The sequence below is a fragment of the Chelonoidis abingdonii genome, chromosome 3 (assembly GCF_003597395.2).
Source record: "Chelonoidis abingdonii isolate Lonesome George chromosome 3, CheloAbing_2.0, whole genome shotgun sequence".
Lineage (NCBI taxonomy): Eukaryota > Metazoa > Chordata > Testudines > Testudinidae > Chelonoidis > Chelonoidis abingdonii.
The window spans coordinates 208,970,535-208,991,071 of record NC_133771.1 but is presented as its reverse complement, the minus strand read 5'-3'; the positions used below and the strand labels follow the sequence as shown (position 1 = coordinate 208,991,071).

The 20,537-nt window shown below is 40.9% G+C and overlaps 1 protein-coding gene across 2 annotated transcripts in view; it reads left to right on the top strand.

Moving 5' to 3' along the window:
• Window positions 1-20,537, top strand: part of PLCB1 (phospholipase C beta 1) — a 645,127-nt gene that overhangs the window by 377,744 nt on the left and 246,846 nt on the right. For both annotated transcript variants that reach the window (XM_075064491.1, XM_075064492.1), the window contains exon 4: window positions 17,564-17,704. In XM_075064491.1, the coding sequence (XP_074920592.1) occupies window positions 17,624-17,704 (81 nt within the window). In that variant the 5' untranslated portion in view covers window positions 17,564-17,623. The remainder of the gene's footprint in view (window positions 1-17,563; window positions 17,705-20,537) is intronic.

The following is a 20,537-nucleotide window of genomic DNA, read 5'->3' as shown; positions in this document are numbered from 1 at the left end:
GACAGCAAGTACGAAAAATCGGGACAGGGGGTGGGGGGTAATAGGAGCCTATATAAGAAAAAGACCCAAAAATCAGGACTGTGCCTATAAAATCGGGACATCTGGTCACCCTAGATGCAAATGTCTTAATGGTACTGGGAAACACTGCAGTTGGACCACCTGGTCCCCTTCCAAAACTTTTTTAAAATTAAAGCACTATTAAAATATCAGCATCTGTTTTGTATAAATTCCCAGCAACACTGTACCAGCCCTTTTGTAAGCTGTGTGTTGGTATTTTAGCAGTAGCACTTTGGCAGCAGATCATGTAGCACTTTGGCAGTTTTCCACTGGCATAATAGTACTCTTTCACCAACAGAAGTGGGTCCGATGGAAAATATTACCCCACTTACCTTGCCGTTAATACTCAATACATATTCATAAGAGTCCCTTGCAGTTCTCAGAATTGCATGTTTAGCTCTTGACCAAATGAACTCTGCATTCTTACAGAGAGGTCTGTTATCAAGTTCTTGGCCAATCCCTTTTTACTAAAAGAACCCTTTGCACCATGGCTTTTGAGAGTTATAGAAACGGAAAGAGAAAGTATTAAGCAGGGTTAAAAGGAAGGTTACGGGTTTTTTAGGATTGCCAACCCCAAGCATTCAGAAATCATGAGTCAGGGATCCAAAATCATGAAATTGGCTTTAAAATTATATTATGAGATTCATTTTTAGGGCTGTCAAACTATTTAAAAAAATAATCACGTTTAATTATGCGATTAAAAAAATTAATCACGATTAATTTCTCTGTTAAACATTAATAGAAACCATTTATTTAAATATTTGTGGATGTTTTCTACATTTTCTACAGTGTCAGACTTTAGAGCCTACAAGTCCAATGAGTCCTACTTCTTGTTCAGCCAATCGCTCAGACAAACAGGTTTGTTTACATTTGCAGAAGATAATGCAGAAGGTCGATTTTCTTTTTTGGTGGTTAGACTTCTGTAGTTTCCGCATCAGAGCGTTGCTCTTTTAAGACTTCTGAAAGCATGCTCCACACCTCATCCCTCTCAGATTTTGGAAGGCACTTCAGATTTTTAAATCTTGGGTCAAGTGCTGTAGCTATCTTTAGAAATTTCACATTGGTATCTTCTTTGCATTTTGTCAAATTTGCAGGGAAAGTGTTCTTAAAATGAATAACATATGCTGGGTCATCATCCTAGACTGCTGTACCATGAACTATATGGCAGAATGAGGGTAAAACAGAGCAGGAGACATACAGTTCTCCCCCAAGGAGTTCAGTCACAAATTTAATTAGCGCATTCTTTTTTTAACAAGTGTCACCAGCATGGAAGCATGTCCTCTGGAACTCTGGCTGAAGCATGAAGAGTCATATGAATCTTTTGGCATGTAAATATCTTGCAACACCAGCTACAACAGTGTCATGTGAATGCCTGTTCTCACTTTCAGGTGACATTGTAAATAAGAAGCAGACAGCATTACCTCCTGTAAATGTAAACAAACTTGTTTGTCTTAGCGATTGGCTGAACAAGAAGTAGGACTCAGTGGACTTGTAGGCTCTAAAGATTTATATTGTTTTATTTTTGAGTGCAGTTATGTAACAAAAAAAATCTACATTTGGAAGTTGCACTTTCATGATAAAGAGATTGCACTACAGTATTTGTATGAGGTGAATTGAAAAATACTATTTCTTTTGTTTATCATTTTTACAGTGCAAATATTTGTAATAAAAAATCATATAAAGTGAGCACTGTACACTTTGTATTCTGTGATGTAACTGAAATCGATACATTTGAAAATGTAGAAAAACATCCAAAAATATTTATTAATTTTCAGTTGGTATTCTGTTTAACAGTGCGGTTAATTGCGATTAATTTTTTTTTGAGTTAATCACGTGAGTTAATTGCAATTAATTGACAGCCCTATTCATTTTTTAAAAAATACTCCACCCATTTGTGGTTCTTTTTCTTGGCTTTCTGCTTTTTATGCCTTTGGGGTTCACATTTTCTCGCTTTGATGACAGTGGGGTTTCAGCGTGTGTTTAAATGCTGTCCTGAATAAGGATGTTTTCGTGAGTCAGGCTGCAGCTGATTTATGTGCATGTAGTGGCAATGTGACGTTGGTATTTTCACAGCAGCTGCCTATAAAGATCCAGGCTTTTACTGTAATTGGATTTTCACTCCACATATATTACAACACTCTCATGTCGCATTCATAATTTTATAACAAAGAATTTGAAAGCTGATAATGCGTCAAAATGTCTTTAAGTTAAATGTGGCCATTCAAACAGTCCAGCATTTGTAATAATATATGTCATACGGTAGTGAAGAATCATGACTGTAACACGTCCTGCTATAATATTTAAGCAGCTAAGAACTTTAATAAATTTTTCTGCTGAAATGCCATTCAAAATCGACTTCCCTTTAGAGAGAAAATGGGTTTTATGTGAATCTGGTATTTCTCAAAGGCTTGAATAGTATCTAAAAGAAAAAGTAGTTCTTGTGAGAGACATGTTTCCTTTTCTGGAGCTATTCTAAGAGACTGAAGAGTTAGAATTAGGGAATCAGTGGTGTAAATTTGCCATACAGGTAAGAGACATGGGGCGAATTCATTAATCTCGGTATATGCTAAGCCAGCATGTACAGTAAAGCTCTGACTTATGTTTTTCATAGTCCCGTGGTGTTTTACTATAGAATCTGATACACTGAGAAACAGAATGTAGCAGTTAACGTATCATCCACACATTTTTTATATTCACCTCTCCATTAAATAAACACCATAACATGGAAATGACAGTTTACAGAAAAGGTAGACAATTTTAATTTAACAACGGATACTTCCTCTCTCCAGAAATGGCAGGAAAATTAACTTAATGATCAAATAGGTCTTTTCTGCATCCATTGCCATGATTCTGGATAAAGTGATCACCACACCACTCCTCCTCCGCGTTTTAATTCTGACAAAACTAGCAACCCCCCCAGGTGGCTGTTACAAGAAAAGTTGATTATTTCCTATGGATTTTGGTGCCCTCTGGTGATACTGTGACAGAGAGAATGGAAGATCTCTTACTATTTGGGGGCATGGTGGTGGTCGAGATTCTTGAAATGAGGCTTTCTGCCACTACTGTGCATGTATTTTGGCTAGTAGAAGGCACAAGCGTGTGATTATGTGATCCTCTAGCTTGAAAGACATAGACTGTAAACTGTTTGGGGCGGGGACTGTCTTTGTGTTCTGTGTGCATGCAGCGCTGAGCATAGTGGGGTGTTGCTCCAGGACTGCTGCTCCTGTGTGCTACCACAATACACATGATGATGAAGGTAATTATAATAATAATAATAATTAATAAAACCTCCATGGATGGGGAGCACAAGGATTACAGACACTGTTGTTAGGGTAGCCAGGTGCCTGGTTTTCAACTGGAAAGTCCAGTGAAAAAGGGGACCTGACAGTGTCCGGTCATATCTACTGACTGGACACGCAAAGTCCGGTTCCTGCAAGCGGGGAGGTGCCGGGTCATCACCCGCGCCAGCTCGTACTCATCTGGGGCTGCCTCCTACCTGCGTCAGGCGACTGCAGCTCCCATCCACAGCTCTGCAGGTGAGTTCCTCCCAACCCCGGCAGGGGAGAGAGGGGAATAGCAGCAAGTAATGTGCGGGGGAAAGAGGCGCAGATGAGGGGCAAGGTCTTGGTGGGAAGAGGCAGGGCAGGCGTGCGGCTTTGGGGGGGAAGAGCCAGGATGAGAGAGGTTCCAGCTGTCCTGCTGGAGTGTCCAGGTTTTAAATATTATGAAGCTGGCAACCGTAAGTGTTGTCATTATTCAATGTTTAGATTGCGGGTCGTGCCTACAGGCCTCGGCCATGCCAGGGTCCTATTAAACTAGACACTGTACAAACGTATAGAAAAGCCCCGAGGAGCTTACACTCTAAAAGACCAGATGTAACAGGTCAGTGAGACAAACAAACGGGGTGAGTGCAGAGGAGACAGGGTAACTAAAATAATAGGACCTGCGCAATTCTTAGTCACCTGCTTTGCCTGTAGCAGCTCTCAAATAGCTCCACTGCTGCTCTGCTACTTCTGTAGTTTGTCTGCCTTACGATCCCTGCACATGGGTTGTGCGCCTGGGCTTTGGCCAGAGGTCACGATCTGGCATGCATTGACCTATGCCTTTTTTCTTCTTCTCTTCTCTATGACTTGCTCTCATTCACCCTGATAGCTTTTGTTAAATAAAGAACTGAAGTTTGAAAGATTTAGATAGATATTAAAGGCTAAATTCTCTCTGGTCTGGGCCACAGAGCTGATCTCTTGATGCCCATTCTGCTCTGCGTGTGAAATTCACCCTGTGCAAAGGGCCAGCAAAAGTCCTGTAGACTATGTAAAGTCCTTCTTAAATCCATCAGACTAGCACAAAAGACAGACAGAAGAACAAAAGTGAAGACTTTCGTCATGCAGCTGACAGAGGTGTTTTTGGCCCTAAGATTGTGGCATGACCCACAGTTTCAAACTCTGGTCTATAGGGTTACTGAGGGTCATCACTCTCAGCTAGAATTGGGGCTCCCTGAAGCCCAGATCAAAGGCTCCCCTTTGGGGAGGAGCAATGGAGTTTCTGATTGGCCCACTCTCCTTACTTAAGCAAAAAGGAGAAACAACTGGGCTCTGCCCTGCTTTGGACTGCTCACCCAGTTCTACTTGTTCTTGTCTTCTAATCCACACCTCCTTGTTTTTTGACTCAGCCTGATTCCTGGAGTCTGACTCATGGTTTTTGATAACTGGTTTGTCTCCTTTTCCTGACCTCCTGGTTTCCTTATTCAGCCTGATTCCTGGTATCTGACTCATAATTCCTGGTCTCCAGTTTATCTCCTTTTCCTGGCCTCCTGGTTTCCTGATGTGGCCTGATTCCTGGTATTTGAATCTTGGTTCCAGACCTCAGCTCCAGACCTCCTGATTCGGAACCCTGGTGGCATGGGGACCTACCTCCCCCAACACTAACCACTAGGCATGGCTGCCTATATCCCAGCCTTAATAGATTGATCCTAACAGTGTAGACCCAATCCAGCCTCCAGTGAATTTGATGGAAAAACTGCAGTTGACTTCAATGGGAGATGCATCATGCACTATGTGAGAATTATTTAAATATATACATTTGTAAATGTCAGTTTCACCTCTAAATATTCACCTTCCTACTATATTATAAATTACTGAGCTTATAGTGAGATCAAAATTATAGCCTGGTGAAAGTGTTGCTCATTTTAAGGACATTATTCTTTAAGTCTTGGAACAATATTAACCTAATAGCTAGAGGTGGGAAGAGTATGGAAGCTCCATTTTGTGAAGGAGTTCAAAGTTTTGAAATTTGGCTTAGTTCTGATTTGACCCAAAATTTTGAAATTTTACAGGAAGGAAATTAAAAAAAAATGTTTCAGGTCAATCATTTCATATTGATTTGGAGTCTTTAAATTTTCTTTGCATAATATAATAAATATAATACAATATTTTAAAATTTTCAAAACAAAAAATCCTTTCAGAAGAAAAAATCAAAACATTTCATTCTGAAAATGTCAAAATGGGACATTTCAGCATTATTGGAACTTTTCCTCCCTTTTTTTCTTAATGAAATTCCTGTGAAATTGACCCAATTTTGCAAAGCTTTTTATTTCAACAGAACTATATCCTCTGATGAAATATTGCTTTGTCAGTTTCTCTGCCTAGCTCTAGTAATATTTCAGATATAGAAATAAGATACATTTTGGCAATATATGTTATTGTAGGTGAATGTGTAAATGGTACTTGATCAATGCAGGAACAGGAGTTACAGTTCTTACCAAAGAGGTCTTTAGAAAAACTCTATTGTGTTGATAGATTAAATTATTCCTTTATTCATAGATTTTTAAGGGCAGAAGGGACTATTAGACCATGCCTGACCTCCTGTATAACACAAATCATAGAATTTCATCCAGGTACTCCTCTATTTGGGTCAATAAATTGTGCTTGAATAAAGCACATCTTTCCAGAAAAAATAACTAGTTTTGATTGGAAGACTTTAGGAGATGGAGAATCCATCATTTGCCGTTGTAGTTTGTTTCAAAGCTTTATCACTCAATTAAAAAAAGTATGCCTTATTTCCAGTTTGGCTTTAACTTTCAGCCATTGGTTCTGTGTTATGCTTTTCTCCACTAGATTAAAGAGCCTGTGACAGTATTTATACCTTCCTGTTATAGCTAACATTTCTTTTTAAGCAACTTATACAGACCCACGTACACCAAATGTGTAACAAAAAAGAAAGAAGCTTCCCACTGTCATTTCTTTATTTTACTAAAAACTTGGTAAATTAATGACTTCAATGAATGAGACTTGCTATAATATTTTAATTGTGCATCGGTTTTTAAGAAGCAGTGTATTCTTGTTGAGTCTTTTGAGACTCATTTTATTTGGCCCCTGGTTGTTCAGTCCTGAGAAAATCTTTATCATCTGGCACATTCTCCAAGTACTTGACACAGATCTCAGAGGAGAGTCAATTGCTCTGGGGGGAGGGGGGGGAAGTGCTGAAGCTTTGACAGGCTTTAGTAAGATAGGTGTCGCAATATATTTAATTTGAAGACTTGGCTGGTCTGTGGCCCGTTGATGTGTGTAAGAGAAAAACAGCGCTTTGAGCTTTAATAAACACAGAAATCTGTTCTGCAGAGATGGGATAATTAATCATTAATCCTCGTGGTTCAGAGAAAGTGAGGCTTAGCTGGGCACTGTACAATATGCTGCACACAGCCCCTGAGAGTGACGTATGATTAGTAGACGCAATAAATGCATGCTGCTTAGTAGAGCTGGGTGTATTTTTTCACACAAATATTTTATTCACCAAAAAAATGTGTCTGCAGTTGTATATCTACCTTGCATTTTAAAACCCAGAGCAGTGAGCCTCAAAGTCTCAAGATGTGGAGCTCAAGATACAGCATTAAAAACAGCAGTCTAGACATTGTGGCTTAGGCTCTAAAACCCATCCCCTTCCTTGGGCTTCAGAGCTCAAGCTCAGATGTCTACACAGCCTTTAGCATCTTAGCACAAGCCCAGGGCTGTAGATCTGGGCTCTGACACTCACTGCTGGGTGGCAGGAGCAGTGGAGGACAAAAGCACCCTTATACATTTTAGCCCAGTGGTTAGGGCCCTCATTTGGGATGTGGGAGACCCAGGTTCACTACCCCCCTCTGCCTGATGCAGAGCAGCAAGTTGAGCTTGGGTCTTCTACACAGCAGGAGAGTGCCTTAGCCACTGGCCTATGGGGTATCCTGATGGGGGACTCTTTCAGTCTCTCCTGTTCAAGCTGAACCATTGTATATAAATAGTCACTGGGTCTTTCATGTCTTAGGTTAGTGTCTCTTTCCCTGGCCCAATGACTATTCATTGTCATTCATTTTGTCATTACTGGCCTTGACAACATCCCCCCTCAATAAAATAAGTTTCTATATCCAAGTGGTATGTGGTCTTTTATCTGATCCATAACTTTTGCCATAGCAATAAAGACACTGCAGTCTCTGTATCTAAAAAATGATTTTGTAAAATACCTCTTTGGAGCTTAGAGGATGAAAAGCACTGTCCAATAAGCATGTGAAGAATCCATCTTTTTTCAGATTTGTTAGATACTGTATTCCAGCTCCCCCAATCTCACGGATAGCAAATAGGAATCCAGGAGGGGGAAGGGGGAATAGATCCTTTAATCTCTGAGGAGAAAAATTGTGAAACATATCCCAGCCAGGCTTTAAAAGTCAACAAAACTACATAGCAATGTTTTATACACCCAGACTGCAGTATGTAACAAAAATAGCATGGTAAATTTCCTCTTAAAGATGGTGCAAATTTTAGGAGATAGGTTAAACAAATTGTGATTAAACAATGCGGTTATATTGCATTGACTGTAACGTGTAGAACATATATTAGTTGGAATTTAAGTTCTAGCAAGTTACATTTTAAGAACACTGGCCTTTCTGCATTGTCTGGGAGCAATCTAAGGGTATGTCTACTCAGCAGAAACTGTGCATAGGCGAGCCTGTCCAAGCTACTTTGAATCCAGCTAATGTGGATCACACTAGCAGTGAAGAAGTACAAGTAGTGCAAGCCCAGCACAGACCCTGGGTATGTGCTTGGGTTGCTCGCCAGCTCTGAAAGCCGTCTTCACTGCTGTCGTTATCTGCAGTAGCTGGATGCAAGGATCTAGCCCAGACCCACTTTTGCTTTGTGGATATACCCTAAGATTGGAGAAGCTATCATCGACATTGCTGGATATGCTATTGGTCAGACTTCCAGGAAAGACATCACAACTGGAAAAGGATTTGGAACTTATTTCCATCAGTCTACCTGTGGGCTAAGTGAGTGCTAACAGATGTTCAGTACGGTTTCATGAATGTCAGTAGAATCCATCCCATCCCATCCACTTCACTATTCTGGCTTTCTGTTGCTGGAGGATTTCTTCTCTGCCTGCACTTCTATTTTGGCTTCTTCAGTTTGGGGCATATTTTCGTTTACCAGTTTCAGGGAGGAAGCAGAATGAAATAGTTCAGCTCTTACATAAGGGGATGGCAACACAGACACTGTCTATCCTAGTTCAACGTGGGTGAACCAGTTTGAAATGGATTCTAAATTCTTTCCTCCTGCTGACATCCTCCTTTGTCACCCTTTCTGTATTTGTCTGGTTAAAAGGCACCTCACCCCCGGGCATCTGTCAGTACTTGAGCCACAGTGGTGTCACTGCAGACAGGCTGGCTTTGTGCAAGTTCATCTCCTGAGTTAGGTCTTCAGATAGCTCCAGTCTGAGAGCTGTAGTTCGTGAAAGATGCCAGTGGGATGGAATCAGCCGCCATCAGACCTTCTGTATAGAAGATTGTCACAGGCTGTTTATCCCTTTCAGCAAGCATCTAAGCATATTGGAATTAGAATCTTATCTGGTCACTACATCTTGAATCAGCTGTGAATGCAGTCTTCATCATGTTAGCACCAATGTTTAAGACTTATATGGATGCTAACCGTGGCAATCTGCTGTTTATCAAGCATGCCCAGAGATATCTTCTAATCTAAATAGTAGTTCCTGAGTGTTTGGTGCTAAAAGATTTCATCTATAGCACAAATATTATCTTTGTCAGCTTGTCTAGCTGGTTTTCTGTGAATCTCAGAAGGAGCTGGGTGATTTTTTTTTTCCGTGTGTCCTCACTAAAGTCCCAATCCAGCAAAGCACTTAGCCCCAGATCCTCAAAGGCATTTAGGCTCCTAACTTCCATTGATTTCAATGGCAATCAAGCTTTGTTGGATCAAGTCTGTAAGCTGGTGGGCCCACTTGCCAGCCAGTGCATCAAATTAACAGCAGCAGAATTTCAGTCCCTTTTGTTTAGGGAAAGGTTTATTTCACCAAACCAGAACATTCCAACATAAATCAAACAGATAAGCCAGGTCCTGCTGCCTGACCCCTTTCAAGATCCCTTTCCTATGACCTAGGCTAGGGTATCTTGCAGGTCTTTCTCCCCACTGAACTGCTTGTTGGCCTAAGGACCAGATGACTTTAGACTATCACCTCCTTCGTGACCCATCACTGGGGAGACAGCTAATTGGTCACAGGTGGGGCTATGAGCACATCCCTTGGAAGGCCAAACCTCCTTTGGGCATGACCTAAAAGGGGAGTATTTTGCCATTTATCGGAATTATCACTTACATCCTAATTTCTTCATATATGCTAGGGGTAAAAATTTTAGCAAAAAAGTGTGCAGGGAAGGTGGTAATGAGTTTTCTATAGTTCTCTGTGCCACCCCAAGTATAAATGCACAGCTGGAATGGGCTAAGTATCTACACCTGTGATTCAGGGAGTCATTTCAGTTTTCAATAGGAGGGTCAGGTCCAGGAGCCTGTAAGATCTTGGACATTTTTGAAAGATAAAATGTAAAAATCAGTCTATTTCAGGAGCATTTCTTGTGATTATTTCCTATATCTTTTATAACAATTCATATAGATTTACTACAACAAAATTAACCAACACAGGCCAGACAGGCAATTTTTAAAGCTAAGTAATCTGCACCTGTGGCATGCAAACCCAGTACCAAATGAAACCTGTTTTTCAAGCTTATAAAATAACAAATTCAAAGCACACGAGACAAATATAGTAAAAATATTATTGATCCCCTAGCCTTGATGTATCCATCTTTTAGCCTTTGCGCCGCAAGCAGTGTAGTCACGCAGTACGATTCATTGCTACTATTTTTAGTAGAGAAAGATCGAATGGTTTACTTTAAAAATATAAAATCTACTTGCCCCCATATATGTAATCCCCCATTATAAGGCCAGAATGACATTTACTGCAGTCTGTGGTATAGTCCCTGCTGGTTTCAAATCCAAGCATAATTCTGGATGGTTTCATAGCTCTCCTTTTTCTAATTTAAAACATTATCTATGCATAATGAACTTCTGAAGTCGGTCCATTAAACTGTTTATAAATGAGTGTTTTAGTAGTTAGTTAATCATATTTCAGATTGTGGAGAGGACAATGAATATAAGAATGGCCATATTGAGTCAAACCAATGGTCCATCTAGCCCAGTATCAACAATGGACAACATCAGATGCTTCAAAGAGAATGAACAGAATAGGCAATCATCAAGTGATCTATGCCCTGTCATCCAGTCCCAGCATCTGGCAGTCAGAGGTTTAGGGACATCCAGAGCATAGGGTTGCTGACCATCTTGGCTAATAGCCATAGATGTTATCCTCCGTGAATTTATCTTATTCTTTTTTGAACAAAGTTGTACTTTTGGCCTTCATGACATCCCCTGGCAATGAGTTCCACAGGCTGTCTGTGCATTGTGTGAAAAAGTACTTCCTTTTATTTGTTTTAAACCTGCTGCCTATTACTTTCATTGGGTGACCCCTGGTTCTTGTGTTAAGTGCAGGGGTAAATAACACTTCATTAGTCACTTTCTCCACACCATTCCTGATTTTATAGACCTCTATCATATGCCCCCTTAGTCATCTCCTTTCCAAGATGATTAATCCCAGTCTTTTTAATCTGTCATCAGATGGAAGCTGTTCCATATCCTTAATAATTTTTGTTGCCCTTCTCTGTACCTTTATCATTCTGTATATATCTTTTTTGAGATAGGGTGACCAGAACTGCACACAATATTCAAGGGGTGGGATTTGTACCATGGATTTGTGTAGAAGCGTTATGATATTTACTGTTTTATTCTCTATACCTTTCTTAATGGTTCCTAACATTCTGTTAGCTTTTTTGACTGCTGCTGCACATAAATGCAGAACTATCCACAATGAATCCAAGATCCGTTTCTTCAGTGATAACAGATTATTTAGAATGCGCCATTTTGTATAACGTGTATTAATTTACATTCATCAACATTGAATTTCATCAGTCATTTTGTTGCCCAGTTACCTAGTTTTGTGAGATCCCTTTGTAACTCTTTGCAGTCTGCTTTGTACGTAACTATCTTGAGTAATTTTGTATCATCTGCAAACTTTGCACTGTTTATCCCTTTTTCCAGATCATTTATGAATATGTTGAACAGCAGTGGTCCCAATACAGACCGCTGGAGGATCCCTCCATTTATCTCTTTCCATTCTGAAAACTGACCATTTATCCCTACTTTCCATTCTGAAAATTGACCATTTATCCCTAATCCCTACTGTCCAGTTTGGCCGATGTACTCTACGGAAAAGGATAAATGGACACAAATCAGATATTAGGAATGGCAATATACAAAAACCTGTAGGAGAGCACTTCAACCTCCCTGGCCACACTATAGCAGACCTTAAGGTGGCCATCCTGGAGCAAAAAAACTTCAGGACCAGACTTCAAAGAGAAACTGCTGAGCTTCAATTCATCTGCAAATTTGACACCATCAGCTCAGGGTTGAACAAAGACTGTGAATGGCTTGCCAACTACAGAACCAGTTTCTCCTCCCTTGGTTTTCACACCTCAACTGCTAGAACAGGGCCTCATCCTCCCTGATTGAACTAACCTCGTTATCTCTAGCTTGCTTGCTAGCATATATATACCTGCCCCTGGAAATTTCCACTACATTCATCTGACGAAGTGGGTATTCACCCACGAAAGCTCATGATCCAAAACGTCTGTTAGTCTATAAGGTGCCACAAGATTCTCTGCTGCTTTTACAGATTCAGACTAACACGGCTACCCCTCTGATAATGTCTACACAGATGCTTTTTAGCATCACGGTGAGAGCCTCTCACCCTGGGCTGGGAGGCTTGCTGCCACGGGCTACGTAAATATACCCTGAGAGTATGTCTGTGGCTGGCCCATACCACCTGAATTGGGCTTGGGGGGCTCAGGCTATGGGGCTGTTTAATTTCAGTGTAGACGTTTGGGCTTGGGCTCCAACCCAAGCTCTGGGATCCTCCCTCCTTGCCAGGTCCGAGAGTCTACACCCCAGTTAAACCTGAGCAAACCCAAGTCAACTAGCACAGGCCAGCCACATATGTCTGTTTGTGGTATAGACATACCCTCAGAGGTCCTGAGCACCAAATCACTTTGCACTCTTCTACCTTTGTGGATCTTAAGCAATCTTTAAGTCTCTTTAGCCCAGAGAAGTACCAATCATTGGATGCTATAGAAACTGAGAGGCTCACCATATTGTCGACAGTTGACCATGAAGATGGATAGTCTCTCGGTAACTCGTTCAGAACATTCCAAAATTCAGAAATTGATGTCAGTTATTTTTGTGATGTACTCTGCATCCTGGCAGCTTCACCTTCTGCATCAAGACTGTGAAGATGGGTGCCTGTTGTTGCATAGCAATCTACTGTTATCTTTAGAGCAGTGTAACCAAGAAAACTGTCACTGTTTAGATTACAGGCATTTAGTGAAGAAAGCAAGCTAGAGGTAGAGGTTAGAGCTAAGCAAGAATTCTGGCTAACATAGGGTAATAGAAATCAATTTTGATATGTACATGACTGCTGTTGGGAATGTCATATGCAGATGACTGACCCACTGTGCCAGGAACAAAGAACTGTGCCAGCTTGGAGGATATGTTGCTCAAAATCTTGATTCCCCCCCCCCCCAAAAAAAAACAAAAACAAAAACAAAACTAAGAGCCTTAGCAAAAAAAAGAAATAGTAGCTCCTCAGTCTCTCCAACAGGCCGTTTGCGGTGCTAGCTGCTGCTCCATAGCCTCTAATATTTCCAGTATTTTACCACATCTTGCTTGCCATTTTCAGAGGGAATCGTAATGGAAAAACCAACTAATTTCAAGCTTAAGTGCCTTCTGGCATAACTCTTGTGGTGCTTTAACGAAAAGTTCATGGCGCTTGTAACTACTCTTGAAGAAGATATGGACCTCCTTTAGAACATGTAAAGACTTCCTGATACTAGATGATGCTAGAACATGTCTATACAATAACAAGGTTAAACCGTGAGCATGAGAATGCACAAAAATAGCACATGTAACATTTTCTAGAGTTCGAATGTGCACTCCTATTAAATGACTGCTCAGCACAGAAACTCCATCAGAGCACTGGGCAGCAATGTAATTGATAACAAGCTTCAAATGCAGTAGTTCTTGTATGATCAGGTTAGAAACCGATCCAGCATTTAGGTTTTCCATGTGGAAGCACATTCAAGCTCTTTCCTGAATTATTCCTTTTCTATGGTTATGCACTAGGAGACACAGCTGTTCTTTTTTTTGAAATTCATGTTTAGTTTTGTCAGCAAGAGCATAAAAATACTTGATTTGTCTGGCCTCTTCAACAATATTTTCTCTCAGGACCTCTGCAGTAGAATGTATTCTGGTACTGGTGAGCTGTATAATGTCCCTAGCTGCTTGGTTCAAAAGGCTGGGTTTAGTAGAACCAACCAGCTCCAGAATTTCAGTGTAATTTCATCTAAAGCTGGAGTTGCGTGTTTCATCGTGCACCTGAAAAACACTATTTTGTCTTGCACAGAGTATGAATACCTTTAAAAGTATTTTGACGTGCTATCGATTTTCAGTGATGCCATCATGATGGCTGAAAATGAGCTTATCCGTAACAATCCTGAGCCACTGGTTTCAATTTTCTTGTACACTTGCCATACAAAGGGATGCTCTCTCATGCCTAGAACTGAGTGCATGCGGTTTGAACAAACTTTGAAAATCTTTCCATTTCTTAAAGCCTCTCTCAAGGAATGTTCCCTTGCCAGTCTTTTCTCCTTGTCTCATTTTGCTTTGAGTAGCAAAGTGGCATCATGGAAAACGAAGGACAGAATGCGTTACAGCTGAATATTCAGGTAATGGGTACAATGAAAACCAACTACACTTGAAATGCCAACCATTTGTAAGAGAATATGAATTCAGTTTAGACTGGAATGGTTGGCCAGTTTTTCCCAATGGAATATCTACAGGTGTGAAGGGTGCTATCATTATTCCACCATGAATAAGTAACAAACTCTGCCTAACACAACCTTCCACTGCTGCTACTGGCACAGTTGGCTTCCTGAAATGTGCAGGTGGTGGCCACTGGTGATGTATGGCCACCACTAGGATTATCATCTCAGTATGTTTTGACAGCAGGTCACTATTACCACAATTCTTTTTCAAAGATGGCTCTTCATTTCCATAATTTTTAAGGGCCTTTTTTCAGTGGTGGCACAGGCTCCATTGTACATGTCAACAATAAAAATAGCGTTGAGAAGAATATGTACACAAAAACATACTAATCATACGATGTCCATTATTATTATTGAGGGTGTTTGTTGCCCAGTTTAGAAATGTCTCCTATGACAGGACCGGTTATAGTCTTCATTTCTGTTTTAAATGAAATGTTCAAGTTTGTTAGACTGCAGATACCATTCAAATTAGATTTACAAAGAATTTTCTCAAAGGGAAGTTTTATACCACTTATATTTCTTAAACAAAAAGCAAAAAATACCATGATCAACCAACCAACATTACCCTTCATCCAACATCCCACCTTCAGTGAATCTATCCTTTTGACAGATTCTGTAGGCAATCTGCAGCTTGCCTAAGACTAACCAAGCTGTCTTTCCCATGGCAGCACACCCTTCTGGTAACCCTGGACTTGAACTCTCTAAATGTTTTCTTCTGCAGAAGTATTAACTGGTGATTTAAACTTTAGAAGCAATTAGCTAATGCCTTATTGGACTCTCAGAGCCCATTATGAATAAACATAATGAAAAATATAGGTGGTTAAAGTGTTTTCCTAATTAAGGAAAGTCAGTGTGAGAGGATACCAGACATCAGTTGTAAGGAGAGTCCCAACTATAGGATTCTTTTCTCTGTTCCAGCTTGATATTTTCCTTCACTGAGACTTTTATCCTCCTCAGCAGCACAGAGGCTATCAAACTAGGGGAGGTACTGCTTTACTGTGTCCTGAAAAGTCTCTTTTTCCTACCTTTCTGTCTTCCTTAGATCCTCAGTTCAGACCTCAGTTCAGACCCTCAAGAGCCTGTGCTTGCACTCTGAGGGCTCTGAGTAGGTTTCACCGAATGCACACACATACCTCCTGCCCACAAGGCAGGTAATTACACATGCTGCATTCAGTGCAATAAACTGGATAGCCCCCACTCTCTTGCTGGACTTCAGCCTGCATTATTTTTACTCTTGGGTAAAGATTGAATAAACCTTGTACACACTGTGTTCTGACTGAAAAGTCTACATTTCTTCTTGGTCTGTTTTTCTCCTGTCCCAGCAGCAAGTTGACATCATCTCTGTGTTTTTCTTCTTGCCATCACACTCCACTGGCCACACCTCCTGCTTTTATATTCCTTTGCTGTTTGTGTCTGAGGTGTGAAAACCTGTCATTAACTTGTTTATCCACGAAGTCTGCTTTGGTTCAGAACACAAACCATAATATTCCTCATCTGCAACATATTTGAATAGGCTTATTATATTGTCTCCTTTCCTACGCAATTTACCGTTGTACCCAATATTTAAAGAAGCTCAGCATCCCATGAAAGACAGTTTTTCTATTTCCTTCCAATTAACATGTGGTGCTTCAAAATATTCCTTTGAACCAGGGTAAGCATTCAGTAGATACATATAAGCCATGCATGCAAATACATGTAATGGCTATCAAAAAAATGTCCTTGTTAGATTAATGTCTACTAGCATATTGATATTTCTGCTATGCTGAGATCTCCCTATTTTCCAAGATAAGTGATCATTTTCACACTCTGAAATTTATCATCCTGCTATAATAAACCCCATTTATATAGGACAATCAGCACTTAGTTTGTCACTCAGAGGGTATTTGCTTTTCGAAGAACAGTAGCATGAATAATAATTGCATTTACTTAACGGGGGGAAAGTTTACGTGAGAGCTAAATGGGAGCTGCTATTATGTCTGTCTTTCACAGATCACAAGTGATTCGATTCACTAGAGAGATTTCATTGTCTTAACTTTGCTGAAGGATGCGAGTGTTTTCATTTAACCCAACAGGGTTCTGATTCACTTGGCCAATTTTTATATTTATGACATTCTGAAAATTTTTACCTTTGAAAGAAGCCTACGCTTTCAGATTGTGCCAGCCCTCTACAAAGGGGTGAATGTCTCCCTGTTTGACTTCAAAAATATTCTTCCACGCAGCTGTTATTGTCTGAAGACTGTAAACTCTTCAGGGCAAGGACTATGCATTGTTCTGTGCTTGGAAAGGACCTAACACAGAGACTCTCAAACTTTAGCAGCCCGATGATCCCCATTTTGATTTAAATTTTTTCAGGGATCTCCAAACCCCCCCTGCTCTGCGGACCCCAGTTTGAGAAACACTGACTTAGCACATTGGTTGGCACTGCTGCAGTCTAAATCATCAGAAGCCAAGAGATAAACAAATATCCTGAAACAGGTTCTTGCTAGAGATTGTCTTACCAGTGCCAAAACTCTGTTACTATATTTAACTGCAAAATTAATTAAATATCTCTTCACTATTCAGAAATGGTGTGCATTTGTTTGTACAACGCTGCTCCTAGTGATTGATATTGCTATAAGAGCATGAGATTGGAAATCCTGCAAACTAAATATATCTGGATTATAACTTTCAATTAAAATAATATGTTTTATTATTTACTTAAAAGGTTTCTTGGGACATGAGGGAAGGGAAGACAGAGGAGTAAAAGTAGCTTGTTCTGTTTTACGTGGTGGTGTCATTTCTAAAGATTCTGCTTGAATTCTTTTTGGGAGAAGAAATCGGTTGAAATCCTTTTCTTCCCACTTTGGGCCTGATCCAAAATCCATTAAAATCACTGACTTCAGTGGACTTTGGATCAGGCTCTATGGCTGTGATTAAGCAAAGCATTTATAAGCCCATGATTAAGTAAGTGTAAGGAGGCCAGGTGGGTGGGAAACTTTAAGAGGCCCTGACAATCTGTCCTCTTTGCTGCACCTATCCAGAGATCAGGCTTATTGGAAAATCAAGGTCAAGTCTTTCATTGTTCCCAGAGGTGATAACTTCAGATATTTGAGGCAGTGAGGAATGAACCAGGCCAGAAATGTAGATGATGCTTAAAATGTTAACATCTCTCAAAATGCAAGTTATTTTGCGAATCAGAGGTTTACTGTCTCACAATATATTTACTTGCAGGATCCAAAATTGCGTGAACTGTTGGATGCTGGGAACCTAGGAGGTCGGCTGGAGAATCGAATGATAACTGTTGTCTATGGTCCAGACCTGGTCAATATATCATACTTGAACTTAGTGGCATTTCAAGAGGAAATAGTAAAGGTACTGTACATTCAATGTTATCATTATTTACATTTCTGAGTATTATTATTGTTTTATTTATTATTCAAATATGGATAAAATAGAGAAGAGGAGGGGATTGTTAAGATACACTTATGGGTGAAATCAGCTTGCTGTTAGAGAAATATATTGTACTGCATCACAGCAGCAAAGTGTATTCATGAGCGTATTCATGGAAAATTGTAAGCCATTGGTGTCTTTATCCTCAGAACATTGCTGGTTATTCTTTTTGTGCAGCCAGAATGAGTGTTTTGTAAACAATTGTATGTCCAAATAATTGCCTCTACGTCAAAGAATGCATTGTGAATTTCCAATAATAATTCAATATTTATCAACACCCATCACGTTATTTCCTGTTCTGTGGAAATTCTGGCATATCCATGATACCACAGTGTGAAAACTGTTTACTTTTTAATGTTGTCCTAGGTCAAAGTAATGAGTTGAGGTTTGAGAATCTATTTATCTGCACCTGCCTATTTATAAACTGTTATGCCAGCAACGGCACACAGCTTATACACCTGACCTTTCTTGTACTGTGCAAAGGTTAGCACCGCACAAATTTTTAGCATCGCTTTTCTCCACTCTTAGTCATTACCACATGTAAACACGATTTTTGTACAGTTTTACAGTAGAGGCAAGTTGCATAAAATTAACATGTGTATGCAGCAAAGTACAACAGATTTTTTAATGCATGCTTTAGTTCCCTGTCTTCAAATACCTCTTAAAAGCCTACAATCATTTCATTATAATCATGGTATTTTTTCTTCAAGGGGCTTTTCCCCAAACTAATGGGCTATTCTTCATCCCCGGCTCCACACAAACAGACAGTCTGTTCTACTGATGGAGTTTCAGCAACAAGACTTCCACAGACTCAACAGGCTTCCTTATTCTTTTCATGCAGCAGATCATGAAGTCCGCTAGACTGGCCAGGGATGGTAGTCTTTATAGACTCCTGCTCTTTGTCTAGGGAAGGGGATATTTTCATTACTTACCAGCACCCTTTGGCCACTCAGCCAACCCTCTTCTGAGGGAGGGCAGCCTTGGCACCAGAGATCCACCATCTGAGCAGATCATCAACCCATGTGGGGAAGGCCCTGAGCAGCAACCCATTTGTTCCTGTGAGGGTATGGCTTACCTTTTCCCCATGCAGCTGTGATTGCAAACTCCCTCTGGCTGGTTGGTTGATGAAGCCTTCAGTCAAACCACAAGTTCCTCCCTTTCTGGGTTATGCAGGAGTATAAGCAAAACACGTAACAGTAGTCTATGCGGCACTCTTTGGGAACACCTGTCTGGAGGATATAAAAAATGCAGAACGGTTACTTCATGGTACATTGTACAGCTAGGCTGCTAAGAAACCCAACAGTTTTATTCGTCATGGGAGGAAGCACTTGAAATAAACATGAATAAATGGAAAAAGAATTTGAAGGAAGATGTAAAGGCATAACAAAGCTGAACTGCGCAAATCTGCTCACTCCTTCAAAGAAAGTGGAAATGAACTAACACAGAAGGAGTCACATCTCCGCTCCAGCCATGGGACGTTTGATAGCTACAGGCAGATTGCTCGTGGCATGGAGCTGAAGGGGTATGAGCGGAACATGCAGCAGTGCCATGCTAAGATCAAGGAGCTGAGGCAGGCAAACCAGAAGGCAAGGGAGGCCAATCGTTGTGGAGTGTCGCCAAAGACATGCTGCCTCTAAAAGGAGCTGCACGCCATCCTTGGCAGCAACCCCACCTCCACTGCCAAGAGCCTCATGGATACTTCAGGGAGGCTGGCGGCAGCAGCCTGCGGAATGAACCCCAAGGACGAAGCGGTGGACAAGGAAATAGAGTTGGAGGAGGATGGGGGACAGGCAACAGGGTCATCTGATGATGTGGCAAGCCAGGACCTGTTTTTAACTTCAGAGGTGTCTAGCCAGTCCCAGCAATCCAGCTCTGGTGTGCCTGATACAGGAGAGGGGAGCTGCGGTAAGTACTCGTTAGGCTTTGATACTGCAGGGAGAAATGAGGTAGAGCTACGTTTTTTTTTCCCCCAGGGTAGAAGATAGATAGAAATAACTGACAGTAGCGCTGTATGCATCTGTCTCTCATTCCCCTACATAGCTAGACAGAAGGGGACCCTGCAGAAAAGTTTGTTGATGCACACCGGGATGTCGTAGAAATCCTCCATACTAACCTCTAGGAAACTTTCATGGAGGTACTCTGCAATCCTCTGCCAAAGGTTCCTTGGAGTGCTGTCTTGTCCCTTCCCCCCACGGTAGGAAACTTTGCTGCACCTATCAGCAATTATGTCTGCAGGCACCAAGCAGCACACGGCGTGCGGCATATGGACCCAGCCTGCAGCCACATGCATGCAGGAGTTGCACCCTTGCACCCTCGGTTACCCTCAGGGGTGAGATATCAGCTTATATCACCCCTCGCTTGTAGAAAACAGTACCTGTATTCAGAATAGTTTGTAATGATCCCCCTCTGGGACCTCCTCATGCTTTGTCCCATCTTACTCCCTCCACATCATGCCCAACTTACCATTGTTAGGGTTCTTGCCATGCTGACTGATTGGCAAGGGAATGTGAGAAAGTGATGTATGTTACTTGTAGGAGTCAGGTCTGTGATTATACTCACAATAGTGCCTCTGTCTATTGTTTCTTTAGCTTCTGCAGATGTGGCCATGAGAGTCTCCTCCAGCTAAGCAGCTGTGTCTGATAAGGAGATGAACCAGGAGGAGTAAGGAAGACATGTTCAGGGAGGTGCTGAAATTGTCTGATGCAACTGATAGTGAGTAGAGAGCTTGTAGAGAGGATACCAGTGAAAAACTGAG